Below are 17,022 nucleotides of genomic sequence, written 5' to 3'. Positions count from 1 at the left end.
GTCATGGTAACATAAAAACTGATATGATCAAAGTTATCTTTAAAATATTTTTAAAAATGGCAACATGAGTGATCCACTACTTTTACAGAATTCTTTGCTTTTTAGAGCTGAACAGCCTAGCCACTATTCATTTAAATTTTATGGAATGAATGTTTGGAGTGGCATGTTGGTGAGTAAATGACAATAATCTTTGGTAACCTATCCTTTAAAATCTTTAAATTGTTGTTACATCCCCAATGAATTTAAGGCATGGATACTCAATCCTGCTCCTGGGGAACCAGGATCTTGCAAAGTTTAGCTTCAACCCCAATTAAACACATTATATTTGCTAATCAAGGTGTTCAGGATCACTTCAAACTTCCAGTCAGGTGTGTTGAACCAGGTTGGAGTTAAACTCTACAATAATTTTTTTCTCTCCAGGAGCAGGATTAGACTCCCCTGAATTAAGTGGCATGAGCTTGTTACATCCACTATTAAATCTTATTTTAGTTAAAGCTTATTTACGTTTTTTACAAGCAACTGTTGCTGCACACATCATTGTCAATTTATTTACAATAAAAGTATACAAGTGTAAATGTGCAAATTTGAAAAAAAAGTTAAAATTTTTTAAAAGCATCGAAGAAGAACGAGGGAGGGGGAGAAATGATAAAGAAAAACAAAGGATTGAAAGAATAAAGCTGGTACTTTAACCATTATATTTTACAGACAACAAACCAAAAGATGAGGATCGCAGCATTGCTGGGTCTGCCATGGTACATGCGAGAGACTACTTCAGAATTCATGAAGATATGCGAGGTAAGCTAAAACATGGAAGGCAAAACCAGGGAAAATTGAACATTAGATCTCTTAGTTTGCAGGGGACTGGGACTATGTGTGTTTTTAAGCAATAATACCTTGTTTTTTTTACATTCTATAAAGCCCAGTGACCGTGAAGGGGATGTGATCAAGGGTGTGGTGATTGGAATTCTTGTGGTTGTGTAAAATGTGATGGAACCTCTCCCAGCATTCCACGATGACGTTGCCCTGGTGATTGATGAAGAAGTGGTAATGCGTATCCTGACTGATATACCTAATGCTTTTCTGAACCTGATGGGCCTGGTGTACGCATTACATCTTGACTACAGAAAGGAACTAAAATTCACTTTTGAAGTGATACAGCGGCTCTTTATTGGAGTTGGATCAGACTCTTTGAAGACCAAGTTGCTGTGATAAGACAGAAAACAAACAAAACCTTTATTCCATGTTGCTTCTGTTTAATGGTTGTACTGGTTTAAAGTTTAAGAGCAGTGTTGTTTTTAGATCTCATTGTTTTAAGTGGGAAATTGGGATTCTTGAAATCTTTTTAAACTGACTGTTTTCTTGTTCGCTTGTACTGCTTTCTCTTTCATTAGTTTTTACTATGATTGGGAATTGAAGACAGTTTTTGAACAGTTTAATGTAAAGTTTAACACGGCTTATTGTGAATTATTCATGTACACTTGTTCTTGTAATGAATATATCTGATGACGAGGAGAGTTATTTGTACTATTTTGGCTCGAGGATGTGGGTCTGTGCATACAGAAGTTTGTGCCTGTTTGTGTGAGCTGTGTATATGTGAAGGTTTTTCTTGTCTAGTGTTTTATATCTTTGCAAGAGAATTCTTCATGTCTGTGTTTTTGGATGCAGTGTATCTGTTTAAAAAATAAATGCTGAGAGTTTAAATTTTGCAGTTGTGTTGATTTCATTAAAGAATCTGGTTAGATTTCCAGAACTACTTTTCAAACCAATGAAGTCCAGTAAACTCACAGTTATGTTGAGGAAAAATTACTATTTTATGTCAATTAGACTAGATCTATTGTTGTGAAAACATGAAAAATTATGTTTTACCAATAGGTTTTTTTTTGTTGACTTAACTGAAGATTTGAAATGCTCATTAATTGATTCAGAACGGTGGCTCAATAATTTCAACAAATTAATAAAAGTTGAGTGAACTTAACACCTAATGTGCTAAACTTAACTGAGTCAATGCAACAAGATGACTTGACTAAGTGAAGTTGTGTCAACAAATCATTTTTTACAGTGTAACAATAAATAAAAACATAAATAAATTCTAATGTATTATCATGATTATGATGATGATGATGATTATTATTAATAAAATAATAATAATAATAATGATAAACAATTTGCTGTTATTAATTTGTTATTTTATATTCCACATTTAATTTATTAATAATCTATTATTATTGTAGTATTTTGCATCCTGTTCACTTCTATATTCTATTCTATTATGTTCACAATATTTTACCAAAAAAGCCCAAAATATATGTGACAAGACAAGTGTGAGCTTTTACAATTCTTATAGTAATAATAATAATAATAATAATAATAATAATAATAATAATAATAATAATAATACGTTTCTGAAGTCGTGAAGAAGCTCCACCTGTTGGCCAACATGCGGTACTGACCCACCGATCATCAGCCCCGACTGTCCCTATATCAGTCTGCTGAAACAGCTGTCTGAACACTTTTATTATTGTTGATTGTTGTGTGTGTGTGTGTGTGTGTGTGTGTTTGTGTGTGTGTGTGTGAATTTTCTACTGGGATGAAAAAACACAGATTGAAATAAAAAGAGCATTTATTGTGTTTTTATAAACTCATATGTGATGTGTTTCCTTTTCCTTTTATTGTGTCTGCAGTGTCTGTTCACAGCCGAGACTTTCTGTGGAGAACTTTCCAACCTTCTGGACAATTCCTTCCCCAAAGTAGACGACACATTGATCAGGTAATCAGACTCCACCCCACTGACCTCTCATCCATCATGATCCAAGTTAGAACCCAGCAAAGAGACCACGTTAGCAGACGGGACATTAGCAACACATTTAGGATCGTCGTTAAAAAAAAAAAAAAATGCTAAAAGGGTTAAATGATCCAATTCAGGCTCGAGAAAGCAGAAAGCACTGATTCCCAACCAGACCAAATGGATCATAGGGAATATCCAGTATGTAGATTAGGAATAGACTTACGGAGATAAAAATTGTTCTCCTGATCTCCTGACAGATGTTTTGTGGATTTTTTGAGGTTTAGAAATGCCTCAAAAGATGGTTATGGCATCGACAAGGAAACTTTGCTTACAGACTATTTCAATGTGCTATTTCTGTTCATGTCTCTTTCCCAGGACATTATGTGACCGACTGTTCCAGGGACAATCATTATCAGTGGATGACCGGCAACGACCAGTTCATCACGCAGACCATCGAGAAGGTGGTGCTACAAAAGAGGATGAATAACGCCTATGTGCTCCTCTATGAGAGACTGAACACTGTGTGAAATTCTTCCTATTGTGTAGGAATGGGAAAGTGGGGATGGTGGAGGGGGAAACAGGGGTGACGTGGCTGGGATATTTTTACTTTACCAACATTCTGGCCTGATGAACATCAGTTGGAACAGTTAAAAAAAGAGTCAAGGGTTCCTAGGTCTGGTGGAACCCAGATAAGGATGGGTTCCTCTCTGTTTCCCTTTCAAAGTTTCGTCATTGACACCATCACCCCTTGCTTGCTTATAAATACAGTTTAAATATAATAAATATAAAATACAGTCTTAAAATATTAAGTACTGATCAAGAGGAAAAAGGTTTTGTTATGACAAGATCAAGAGAAAACAAGAAAGAAAAAAAGTTATAATGCATGGCATTTTAGACCTTACATAGTTTAAACTTTTTTTCTGTGAGGGACAAATAATTTTTCCCTTTCTTTAATTCTGCAAGAGAAAATGCCACGGGCCGGAGTGACTAGCAGTATTATTGTAGAGATTTTATTAACATTTTAAATGTATTTATTTTGACTCGTAATGCTGGATTAGTTTGTTTTCTTCTGCACCGTACAGACACGAGCGTTACTTTCCAAGAGTTTATTTAATATCATAACGAAATTTTTTTATATTCATTGGTAATGAAATCAAAACATTTACTTACTTATGAATGTGCATGTGTTTGATGGGTGAATCTGATGTATAATTAAGCTGGAATATAATTCAAAGCCAAGCTTTATTATTGAAAACAGATATATATCAATAAAACGTATTTAAAATTACATCTGGCATTGTTCAGAGAGCCGTTCCAAATATGGGGGCGGACCGTATTAGTCCCACGGGCCGTAGTTCAAACATATTAATATTTATTTCTAAAATAAATCTGTACAGAAAAGAAACCTGTGTAGACACAAACACAAACACTATTCCCTTATTAATATATCATGTTTAACATTCTCCTTTAGTTGTAGATTTCCTCACGTGGACACAACTTTAATTAGCATACAATGAGATGAACAGGGCAGATGATCAGTGGAGCTGAATTTTTACCTCCATCATTAAAACAGGGGCAGAAGTATGGATAAAGTTTCTCAGTGAAAGTCTGAGCAGTGAAAGAGTAGATATGAGATTTTGCATCAACATCATAGAAGGAGACCAGACCCTCCTCATAATCCACAAACACTCCAACCTTCTGAGGAGCCTGTTTTAAGGAGAGGGAGACAGAGGGAGAATCACAAACCTCATATTCAGTATTATTCCTCAGAACCACACAATAGAATCCATCTTTGGGACTGTATGTAATCTGCCCTTTCCGGTTAATAGATTCTCTGGTGACCCCTAAATCCCACTCAGTCTTCCCTTTGACCTGCACCTCATAGTAAAATCTCCCTGAGGTGAATCCCTTCTTTCCCAACACACAGCTATAAGAATAAAACCTCTCTGGATTATCAGGGAGATTCTGACTTGTATCTCCATCATATACATGTTTTCCATCATCAGACAGGATGAGATCAGGATTTGCTGTATCAGGATCCAGAGTCACGTCCACTGAGAGACAGAAACACAGCGTACATCAGTTTTATCATCACACAGTGTGTAACAGTGAAGAGATATAGATATAGTCATGTGATCAGTAAGAGCTCACAAACCTGCATGTTGTTGAATTCTCTTCAGTTCTGTTTGGAAAATAGTTTTGGAAAATGTAACATTGAGATTAAAACTTCATTATTATAAATAACATCAAAATACTGTAACAATAAACCAAAACACAAACATGGATTTATATATATATATATATATATATATATATATATATATATATATATATATATATATATATATATATATATTGATCTGTTTTCAGGATCAATAAATTTCAGATAAATTTCTATATTTCTTAGAATGAATCTTCTCAGAATAAACCCACAGTAAACACTGACCAGTTTCATCAATCTTCTTCATTTCCTGACTGAGAGTCTCCTGAAGCTGAGCCAGAGCTCTCCTCAGAGTCTTCACACTCAGATGAGAGTTAATTGTGATGGAAGTCCAGTCCTGGGTGTGTGGAGAGCTGCACAGTGACAGGTTAATCTACAGTTTTTGCAGGTTAATCTTCAGTCTTTATTGACTTCTTCAGAGCGTTTGATCTCCTCAATCTTCTTTAGTCGATTCTGGATCTTCTGCTGAACTTCTGCTTGAGTCTTCTCCAGTTCATTCTGAGAAAAATATGCGTCATGTGTTAACTCGTACGTCAGAAGTCATTTTTTTGATCTACAAACATTATCCATCATAAAAGTTCAGTCTCTCACATCCTTCTCAACACTCTCCTCCTCTATAGGAACAGTGTTGTGGGATTTGTGGTCTCCTTCAGTACAGAACTGACACACACATGTCTTGTCGTCTCTACAGAACAGCTCCAGGGGTCTCTCATGTTTCTGGCAGATGTAGTCCTCCAGGTTCTCCACAGGCTCCATCAGTTTATGTTTCTTTAATGAAGAAACTTTATTATGAGGTTCCAGATGAGTCTTGCAGTAAGAAGCCATACAGATCAGGCAGGACTTCACAGCTACACACTTCTTTTCACAGCAGACCTCACAGAGCACCTGAGATCGGGTGTGTTTTTCTGCAGCTCTGCTGGATTTTGCCTGAACTGACTTCTTAAATGTAGCAGCAAGTACAGAGATGAACGTATTCACACATAGTTTAGGACGATTGGAGAATTTCTCCTTACACACTGGACACTGGCTGTGTGAACTGCTGTCCCAATACTCTTTTAGACAGATCATACAGAAGTTGTGTCCACATGGAGTAGAGACTGGATCAGTGAACACATCCAGACACTGGATCTGATCTTCACACAGAGCACTGCTGGAGAAAGCCATGGCTGATACAGGAGATACAATGAGGGTGAAATTAGATCACAGTAGACTTTACATATGACTTTACTTTAGGCCCCATCATAGCACAGAAACTGCCCTAGTTAAAATAACTAATTACATGTTTTTAGATTCAGACCAAGGCTTCATCTCACTGTTGGTTTTACTAGATCTTAGTGCTGCATTCGACATTATAGTCCATGATCTTCTCCTAAATCGCTTACAGAATTACATCGGCATTCAGGGGCAGGCATTAAGCTGGTTTAAATTCTACCTGTCTGATTGTTACCATTTCGTAGACTTAAATGGAGAGTTATCCAGGCTGATGCTAGTAAATAATGGTGTGCAACAAGGTTCAGATCTAGGACCCCTGCTTTTCACAATATACATGCTTCCCTTAGGAAATAATATATGCTGGTGATACCCAGCTATATATCTCAACAAAACCAGGCGATACAGCTCAATTAGCTCGCATAACTGAGTGTGTTAAAAAAAAAGTAAAAGATTGGATGACCCATAACTTTCTACTACTAAATTCTGATAAGATGGAGATTTTGCTCATCGGCCCAAAAACCAGTATACAGAAGCTCCAGCATCTCAACCTGCATTTAGACGGATGTTCTGTAACCACTAGTTGAACAGTAAAAGACCTGGGATTTATTTTAGACAGCGACTTGTCTTTTAAAATCATATCAACCAAGTTACAAAAACAGCCTTCTTTCACCTTAGAAATATTTCTAAGTTAAGAAACATGTTATCTATATCTGATGCAGAGAAGCTCATCCATGCGTTCATGACCTCCAGAATAGACTACTGTAATGCATTACTAGATGGATGTCCTGCGTGATTAATAAACAAGCTTCAGTTAGTTCAAAATGCGGCAGCAGGAGTTTTACAAGGTCAAGAAAATATGATCATATAATCCCAATCTTATCGTCCCTACATTGGCTTCCTGTTAAGTTTCGAATAGACTTCAAACTACTACTTCTTACTTATAAAGCCCTAAATGGTTTGGCTCCTATGTATGTCTCTAATCTTTTAACACGCTACAATCCACAATGCTCCCTGAGATCTCAAAACTCTGGGCTTCTAGTAGTTCCTAGAATAGCAAAGTCCACTAAAGGCGGTAGATCATTTTCACATTTAGCTCCTAAACTTTGGAACAGTCTTCCTGACAGTGTTCGGGGCTCAGACACACTCTCCCAGTTTAAGTGCAGATTAAAAACATATCTTATTAGCTAAGCCTACACATAACATACATCTCACATCATAACCTTGTGCTCCAGAACATCTGATCACATGCACATTATTAACTTGTGCTGTTAATATCATGAACAGCAAATTTCAGCACTTAGATCTGCTTTAGATTCTCTTTTAACAAAACAAGCAGAGATGAAAATTTGTTTTGCTAAACAGAAAATATACGAGCACGGGGATAAAGTGGGGAAATATTTAGCGTTCTTAACAAAGAAGTAGCGGTTCTTTGTTGATAGTAGCGGTAAACGTTTTCTAGACAACTTATCTATTAATAATACATTTAAAGAATGGTTTGAGAATTTATATAAATCAGAATTAGAAGGGGATACAACACAATCCACAGAGCTTTTTTTCTCCACCCTCAACCTACCCAGTTTATCAGACCTCTTCTCTCAATGCCCCTATATCTAAAAAGGAAGTTCTAGAAGCAATAAGGAGTTTGCAATCTGGGAAAGCGCCTGGCCCAGATGGGCTTAGTACTGAATTCTACAAAGAATTTAAAGATTTGTTAGTTGACCCCTTACTAAATATGCTCAGTGACTCATTCGTAAAAGGCCATTTGACACGATCCATGAGAGAGGCGAATATATCCCTAATTTTGAAAAAAGGTAAACAAGCAGAGGACTGTTCGTCATACCGACCTATTTCGCTACTTAATGTAGATTTGAAGATTCTTTCTAAAATATTAGCAATGCGGTTAGAATGCCTTCTCCCCACTCTAATAAAAGATGACCAAACAGGTTTTATCGTAGGACACAACTTTGCCAATAATATGCGGCGCCTGTTGAATTTGATGCAGTTTGCTAGGCAGCAGTCAGTGGATGGTCTTGTGATTTCTCTAGATGCAGAGAAGGCATTCGATTGCATCGAATGGCTACTTATTTTATACGTTACATAAATTTGGTCTTGGTGAGCACTTCGTTAAGTGGATCAAGTTATTGTATAATGATCCTCTTAGTGCCGTACTGACTAATGGATGCCGCTCCTCTGCATTCAAGGTTGGGAGAGGGACGAGGCAAGGCTGCCCTTTATCACCTCTTTTATTTGCTTTGATAATCAAACCGCTGGCAGAAGCTATAAGGATAAATAATGAAATTTGTGGGTTAACAATAGCAAACAATCAACATAAGATTGCCCTGTATGCCGATGATATTTTGATATTCATGGTGAATCCTGATACCTCTACCCCAGCTCTTTTAGACACAATTAACAAATTCGGCACCTTCTCAGGATATAAAATTAATTATGATGTCAATGGCAATTCCTATAGAAGGATTAAAACAAATACCCCAGACATTATCACCCTTTCCGTTTAGATGGGCTCCCGAGGGTTTAATATATTTGGGCATTAATGTTACTCCCTCCTTTGAACAGATGTATAAAGTAAACTTTCTTCCACTTTTTGAGCGTATTCGGTTGGATTTAGAAAGGTGGAATGTTCTTCCTGTGTCTTGGTTGGGGCGGATCTACCTCCTAAAGATGAATATTCTCCCAAGATTACTTTACCCCATTCAAATGATTCCAATAAGTTTTACACACAAAACTGTTAAGAAATTGAATGGTTGGTTTAGTTCTTTTATATGGGCTAAAAAAAGAGCACGTATAAAACTTTCAACTTTAATGCTTCCATCTTCAGTGGGAGGTCTTGACCTCCCAGATATACAGAGATATCAGTTAAGTGTTCACTTGCGTTACATTTCTGACTGGGTACATAGAGGGCCCAGAGCTGTGTGGTTTGATATTGAACGCTCACTCAGTAAATTTCCTTTAGTAAATTTGCTTTTTCTTAAAAAGTTTAAGTCCTTGAAAGTTGTTTGCAGTAACCCAATCACAATCAATGCTGTCAAGGCATGGCAAGTTGTCAGGCGTTTGGAGGGTCGATCCCAACTTACCTCGACATTTACTCCTATTTGTGATAACTATGACTTCCTGCTGGGGACTGTAGACCCAAAGTTTCGAGTTTGGACACACAAAGGTCTCAATACTTTACATGATCTATTTGAGGGGGACACTTTGATGTCATTTGACCAATTAACCACCAAGTACAACATTCCACGACAGGATTTTTTGTTATTTACAGTTAAGAGACTTTGTGAAAAAGGACACTACTTTGCTTACAAATCAGGACATTTCAGCTGTGGAGAGACAGCTTTTTTCACAAACGAACAGCTCCATAAGTTCTTTTTATAAGGTTCTCAAGGATTGTGGGTCTTCAAATACGGACTTATTGAAGAGGACATGGGAAAGGACACTTGATATACAAATCACAGACGATCAATGGGAGGAAGTATGGAAGAATGTAGGGACTTTAAGCATATGTAACAGAGTAAAAGCAATGCAGTTAAAAATTTTGCACAGAGCTCACATTTCACATTCGCGGAGGCACAAGTTTAAAGCAGACTACTCGCCAATGTGCCCGAAATGTAAAACAGAAGAAGGAGATCTTATTCACTGTTTCTGGTCTTGTAGGGAGATTCAGAAGTTTTGGGTTATGGTTGAACAAGAACTCAATGCTATCTTATCCATTAATATTGGCTACGATCCAAAACACATGTTGCTTGAAATATACTATGACATGGTTGCAGACAGACATAAAAAGACACTTTGCAAGTTCCTAACATTCTGTGCAAGAAAATGTATTCTTCTGAACTGGTTAGTTGATAAAGCTTCTTTTAGGTTATTATGGCACAGGGTTATATTGGAATATGTTTCATTAGATTATCTAACCTGTGCGTCCAATAATAAAGATGTCCTATTTTATAGAAGGTGGGAACAATTTTTGATATATATGGGCTTAGATATATCCTCTATTTTAGTTAGAGGGTTTGTTTAGTGAGGTTTAAATATGTGGAGTAAAGTATGTAAGTGTATGGTTTGGATGACTAGGTCATTCTTTATTTCATCTATTTCTTAAATTGATTTATTGAAGTGGTAAGCCATATGTTTGTTAATTTTATTTAATTTATTATCTGTTTGTTTTTCTTGCTCTTTTGTTTGATTTAGGATTTTTTGTAATGTTAAAAAAGTTAATAAATATATTTCACAAAAAAAAAAAATAATAAAATATCATGAACAGCAGCTACGCTAATTCCTCTCCACTGCTTCTCTTTCTCTCCCCATCCCGAGGCATCCTGAGGTTGCTCCAGCTCGTCATGATCATGAGGATTATGGACCTTTGAAGAAGTAGATGCCAAATTAGCAAACATCCCGAACCATCTAGAGAAGTACAAGTGTCAACTGGATCCCACTACATGTGTGGAGTTTTGACATTGGACCTCCTGGAGTGTTTAAAGGCTCTGGCATGGAGAAGCTGATGCTGGATCTGTAATGATCACAAATGTTGACCTCATAAAACTAGGAGCTACTAACCATATAGACTGTATAAGACTGTAGAAAGATAATGACAGAAATTGACTCCTACCGTACTAAGACCACAGGCCAGTCATTTTCAACAATGAACATTGTGTGCACTTTCTCACACACAAACTCTCAGTTCAACCAAGTCCACAAACAAAATATAATCATTTACAATAGCGTTTTTCTTTTACTATGCATGTTGCTTAGTGGGACTTCTGCTATTCCAGGTCAGAGTGCAACTGTGATTCAATAGCCATGTCACTGAGGCATTTTTTAATGAACTCTCCTTCACTGTATGGCTTTTTAGCTTGTGTAATGATCCAAACCAGTTAAAACTGTATCTGCTTTTCTGCCTGACTTTTCAAAGTGACCAACTTGTGTTTGTGAAGTTCAGTCCCTTTTGGAAATTCCTGGTGGATGTTAGCATGGAGTGAGCTGAGGTGGCGCTGAACTTTGAAATGCGCTAATGACGCCTGAGATAAGGCAGAATGACGTCATTACGTTCAACAAAAAAATATAAACTCTACCACTCTGTTAAAAACGTCCTGTGTTCATCTGCATATTTTCGTTTTGCTGTGCATTTTTTCCTGCCATTTTTAGGAGCAAACTTGACACAAATTGTTTCCTTAAAATTTAAGTAAATATTTAGCTTTGTGTTTTTTTTAAAGTGCGTGTTCACTTCGCTTGAGTTCATTACGGTTTTTTGTCAAATGGGCATGTGAGTGAGATGAAAATACCGCATACAGCAAAGTTTCCCAGTAGGGGCAAGATCAATTAAGTCTTAAAAATATCGTATTGAACTCAAGCGAAGCGAACACGCACATTAATAAAACACAAACACAAACTTCGATATGAACGTAAGAGCCGCATAAAACCAGGCAAAGAGCCGCATGCGTTTCGAGAACCGCGGGTTGGCCACCCCTGCAATAAATTACCAGTCAGAAGCAGGAATATTTATTCAAAATCACTTTAGCCAATGACTTTATTATTTAATAAAAAAACACAGCATCAGACAGACATGAACATCAAGAACTCCAAAGAGATTCAGGAAACACATCTAACACACACAAGTAAGAGGGCGCCCTCTGATGGACAATCGAAGCATTAAGGACAGAGGGAGGGACAGGGAGAGAAAGTCAAACTATTTTAGATTTCTACACTTCATTAATTTTGATGAACAGGGCAGATGATCAGTGGGGATGAATTTTTACCTCCATCCTTAGTGCCGGGGCAGAAGTATGGATAAAGTTTCTCAGTGAAAGTCTGAGCAGTGAAAGAGTAGATATGAGACTTTGCATCAACATCATAGAAGGAGACCAGACCCTCCTCATAATCCACAAACACTCCAAACTTCTGAGGAGACTGTTTAAAGGAGAGGGAGACAGAGGGAGAATCACAAGCCGTATATCCAGTCTTATTCCTCAGAATCACACACCAGAATCCATCTTCAGGTCTGTATCTAATCTCTCCTTTCCTGTTAATGGATTCTCTGGCGACTCCTAAATCCCACTTAGTCTTCCCTTTGACCTGCACCTCATAGTAAAATCTCCCTGAGGAGAATCCCTCCTTTCCCAGAACAATGCAATATTTATTAAACCTCTCTGGATTATCAGGGAGATTCTGTCTTTTGTCTCCATATGTAACTTGTTTTCCATCATCAGACAGGACGAGATAAGGATTTGCTGTATCAGGATCCAGAGTCACGTCCACTGAGAGACAGAAACACAGCGTACATCAGTTTTATCATCACACAGTGTGTAACAGTGAAGAGATATAGATATAGTCATGTGATCAGTAAGAGCTCACAAACCTGCATATTGTTGAATTCTCTTCAGTTCTGTTTGGAAAATAGTTTTGGAAAATGTTACATTGAGATTAAATACTTCATTATTATAAATAACATCAAAATACTGAAAAAACTAAAACACAAACACAAACTTCGATATGAACGTAAGAGCCGCATAAAACCAGGCAAAGAGCCGCATGCGGCTCGAGAGCCGCGGGTTGGCCACCCCTGCAATAAATTACCAGTCAGAAGCAGGAATATTTATTCAAAATCACTTTAGCCAATGACTTTATTATTTAATAAAAAAAAACACACAGCATCAGACAGACATGAACATCAAGAACTCCAAAGAGATTCAGGAATCACATCTAACACACACAAGTAAGAGGGCGCCCTCTGATGGACAATCGAAGCATTAAGGAGAGAGGGAGGGACAGGGAGAGAAAGTCAAACTATTTTAGATTTCTACACTTCATTAATTTTGATGAACAGGGCAGATGATCAGTGGGGATGAATTTGTGCCTCCATCCTTAGTGCCGGGGCAGAAGTATGGATAAAGTTTCTCAGTGAAAGTCTGAGCAGTGAAAGAGTAGATATGAGACTTTGCATCAACATCATAGAAGGAGACCAGACCGTCCTCATAATCCACAAACACTCCAAACTTCTGAGGAGACTGTTTTAAGGAGAGGGAGACAGAGGGAGAATCACAAGCCTTATATTCAGTCTTATTCCTCAGAATCACACACCAGCATCCATCTTCAGGTCTGATTATAATCTCTCCTTTCCTGTTAATGGATTCTCTGGCGACTCCTAAATCCCACTCAGTCTTCCCTTTGACCTGCACCTCATAGTAAAATCTCCCTGAGGAGAATCCCTCCTTTCCCAGAACAATGCAATATTTATTAAACCTCTCTGGATTATCAGGGAGATTCTGTCTTTTGTCTCCATATGTAACTTGTTTTCCATCATCAGACAGGATGAGATAAGGATTTGCTGTATCAGGATCCAGAGTCACGTCCACTGAGAGACAGAAACACAGCGTACATCAGTTTTATCATCACACAGTGTGTAACAGTGAAGAGATATAGATATAGTCATGTGATCAGTAAGAGCTCACAAACCTGCATATTGTTGAATTCTCTTCAGTTCTGTTTGGAAAATAGTTTTGGAAAATGTTACATTGAGATTAGAAACTTCATTATTATAAATAACATCAAAATACTAAAAAAAAACTAAAACACAAACATGGATTTATGTTGTATTTTCAACATTTTTCTTTTTTTTTTTTGTATTTTCTGCTTAGAATGCATCTTTTTGGACCAACCAAGCTCTAACTGATCAGTAACTACTTACTAATGTCAGGAATCTTCTCCATTTCCTGACTGAGAGTCTCCTGAAGCTGAGCCAGAGCTCTCCTCAGAGTCTCCACACTCAGATGAGAGGTAATTGTGATGGAAGTCCAGTCCTGGGTGTGTGGAGAGCTGCACAGTGACGGGTAAATCTACAGTACAGCAGGAGAGAGGAGAAACACCTCAGCATGGGGACCAACGTCCTGTCATGTGCTGCATTGCTATTGAGAAACAGAGGAACTCTGACCTGTAGGAGGTGGAGGTGATCCTCAGTGTGTAAGAGCTGCTCCAGATCAGTGTTTCTCCTCTTTAGATCACTGAGTTCCTGCTCCAGATCTTTAATGAACTCTTCAGCCTGCTTCTCTGCTGCTTTCTGCTTCTCCTCCATCACCTTAAGCAGCTCAGCCTGGCTTCTCTCAATGCAGCGTATCAGAGCACTGAACATCTCCACAACATCTGCTTTCTCCTTCTCTGAGTTTTTCTAACAGGAGACAAATCGAGATCAATGATTTCACATGAATGTATCATGATTCTCCTAATGTGTTGTATAAAGGAGTTCTTCTGGAGGTTAGTTACTGTAAGAGACTCACTTTCTTGACTTCTACAGAGTGTTTGATTTCCTCAATCTTCTTCAGTCGCTCCTGGATCTTCTGCTGAACTTCTGCTTGAGTCTTCAACAGTTCATTCTGAGAAAATATGCGTCATGTGTTAACTTGTAAGTCAGAGGTCATATTTCTGATCTACAAACATTATCCATCATAAATGTTCAGTCTCTCACCTTCTTCTCAACACTCTCCTCCTCTATAGGAACAGTGTTGTGGGTTTTGTGGTCTCCTTCAGTACAGAACTGACACACACACGTCTGGTCGTCTCTACAGAACAGCTCCAGGGGTCTCTCATGTTTCTGGCAGATGTAGTCCTCCAGGTTCTCCACAGGCTCCATCAGTTTGTGCTTCATGAGTTTAGGTGTAGTTTTATGAGGCATCAGATGAGTGTTACAGAAAGAAACTCCACATTGAAGACAGGATTTTAGAGCCTCCAACTTGTTCTCAGTGCAGGAGTCACAGAGAATCTTCTTACCCTTGGATGGAAGTTGATCTTCAGCTCTGCTGGATTTCACCTGAACTGACTTCTTAAATGTAGCAGCAAGTGCAGAGATGAACGTATTCACACGTAGATCAGGACGATTGGAGAATTTCTCCTTACACACTGGACACTGGCAGTGTGGACTGCTGTCCCAATACTCTTTTAGACAGATCATACAGAAGTTGTGTCCACATGGAGTAGAGACTGGATCAGTGAACACATCCAGACAGATGCAGCACTGGAGCTGATCTTCACACAGAGCACTGCTGGAGGAAGCCATGACTGATACAGGAGATACAATGAGAGTGAAATTAGATCACAATAGACTTTATACATTACAATCCAAAACAATAACCACAATCAATTAAAATTTTTATTTGTCCCCCTCACAATCTCCTTCACTCCCTCACCATCATCACCATCAACACTGCTCTCCAAGTCCCCCACAACAGTTCAACTCCCCTCATTCCACAACCTTCTTTGTTATGAAACCAACTCACAACTTCCAACCCCACATATCTGTTACTCCTGGCCACGGTAGGAAACAGTTAGAGAAACTGAAGCATGGGAAAGATCCAAGGATCTGACTGAATTAGTCTCAGTGTAGATAAAACCTGCACTAAGCAGCTGTGTGGAAACCTTCAGCAGCTCTTCAACATGAGCTTTCAAGAAGAAAATGTATCAGAGTTGTGAAAACATCCTGCCTGGTTCATGTACCAGAAAAAAAACGAACTCCCTCATTCCTGAACTATTACAGACCCTTAGCCCCTACATCTCATGTAATGAAGGTCCTAAGGAGGTGCTGCTCCAGCTTAGACCTCAGCTCAGCTCTTTAATAGACACCTTGCAGTTGAACAGAGACGTTTGACATGACATACGTTTGACATACAACGACTGTACAATGAGTCGCCCGAGGTGTTTTGAGTGGCAATATTATGATTAACAAAATTATGAACACATCATACAATCATTATGAGCATTAAATATTTGTTTAAAATTTTTAATTTAAATATTTATTGTTCCTCCACCTTTATCGTTTTACACACAGGAACCTGAAACACAGTGCGCGCGCTGACACACACACACACACACACACACACACACACACACACACACACTAGTTTGTAGATATTTATATAATTATATATATTTAGAAAACGCCCTTATAAAGAGAGACGTCGAAAATATGTATAGTCTTGAAACACGTCAATAAAATCCAAAGAGACGGAAAAAGGTCTCACAAGTTCACTTCCTCAAAGCTGCTCACTGTGACATAAAGTGAAAAAAAGATTAAAACCTTTATTTATAAACAGTTTACCTGCTGTAACTTCAGTTCCTTAAAGAAAGACTGCAAAAGCTTCAAACTGGAGATTGTCTCCTGCTGCAACCTGCTCAATCCTGATCTTCAAACTCTTTCACTTTTTACTTTCGTTTCTGCTGAGTGACATCATTAGACCACGCCCTTATTCGTCCCGCGTTGATTTATTACACAGTTACACATTTTGGCCACAAGAGGGCAGAAAATCTCTAATTAAAGTGCGGGGACACATCAGTCCAGAGGCGCCGAAACGTTTTCACATGAAGGACCAAAAATCCAACCTGACTGAGGCACGTGAACCGGAAGTAATTCTTGCTCCATACTTGTAGTATATTCAAATAAATGTTATTTATTATTTCATAATATTTAGAAATAAATAATAAAATAGAAATCATGACTCTGCCCAACTAATGCACTTTTATTTCTAATAATTTCTAGTGCAAGGAAACGTATAATAAAATGAAAACACAGAAACATTAAAAAAAATGAAATGATCAATTTAAATCACTTTTTTAGGTCAACTGGTTCCACGAAACTGTGTTCATTTTCATCTAAGTAACATTTATTTAGTTCAGTAAACTTCATTTCATTCCACAAGGTGATTTCAGTGCTGTTTAGTTAATTTAAATTTAAATTTAATTTAATCCAACACTATTAGATTACATAAATTCAATTATATTAAAATTTATAATTTTACATTCAATA

The 17,022-nt window shown here is 37.7% G+C and overlaps 2 protein-coding genes across 3 annotated transcripts; both read right to left on the bottom strand.

Annotated features, from left to right (window-relative positions):
* Positions 1–4,288: 4,288 nt before the first annotated feature.
* LOC124387555 (zinc-binding protein A33-like) lies at positions 4,289–6,170 on the bottom strand. Its single transcript, XM_046851966.1, is given in 5 exon segments — positions 4,289–4,839; positions 4,941–4,967; positions 5,232–5,405; positions 5,408–5,504; positions 5,598–6,170. Coding segments are annotated over 5 exon segments (1,422 nt in total).
* A 5,608-nt stretch (positions 6,171–11,778) lies between these two features.
* On the bottom strand, positions 11,779–16,435 carry LOC124386818 (E3 ubiquitin-protein ligase TRIM21-like). 2 transcript variants are annotated; one of them, XM_046850794.1, is made up of 7 exons: positions 16,318–16,435; positions 14,692–15,281; positions 14,504–14,599; positions 14,161–14,394; positions 13,918–14,065; positions 13,686–13,712; positions 11,779–12,487 (listed from the first exon to the last, which is right to left on the bottom strand). In XM_046850794.1, exons 2-7 carry the CDS (start codon positions 15,277–15,279, stop codon positions 11,943–11,945), a joined length of 1,638 nt encoding a protein of 545 aa, XP_046706750.1. In that variant the 5' UTR covers positions 15,280–15,281; positions 16,318–16,435; the 3' UTR covers positions 11,779–11,942. The 2 variants fall into 2 exon arrangements, with proteins under 2 accessions (XP_046706750.1, XP_046706749.1); XM_046850793.1 differs by lacking the exon at positions 11,779–12,487 and adding an exon at positions 12,825–13,584.
* Between the last annotated feature and the right edge of the window lie 587 nt (positions 16,436–17,022).

Source organism: Silurus meridionalis, chromosome 6 (genome assembly GCF_014805685.1).
Source record: "Silurus meridionalis isolate SWU-2019-XX chromosome 6, ASM1480568v1, whole genome shotgun sequence".
Taxonomy (NCBI): domain Eukaryota; kingdom Metazoa; phylum Chordata; class Actinopteri; order Siluriformes; family Siluridae; genus Silurus; species Silurus meridionalis.
This window is presented reverse-complemented; position numbering and strand designations above follow the sequence as displayed.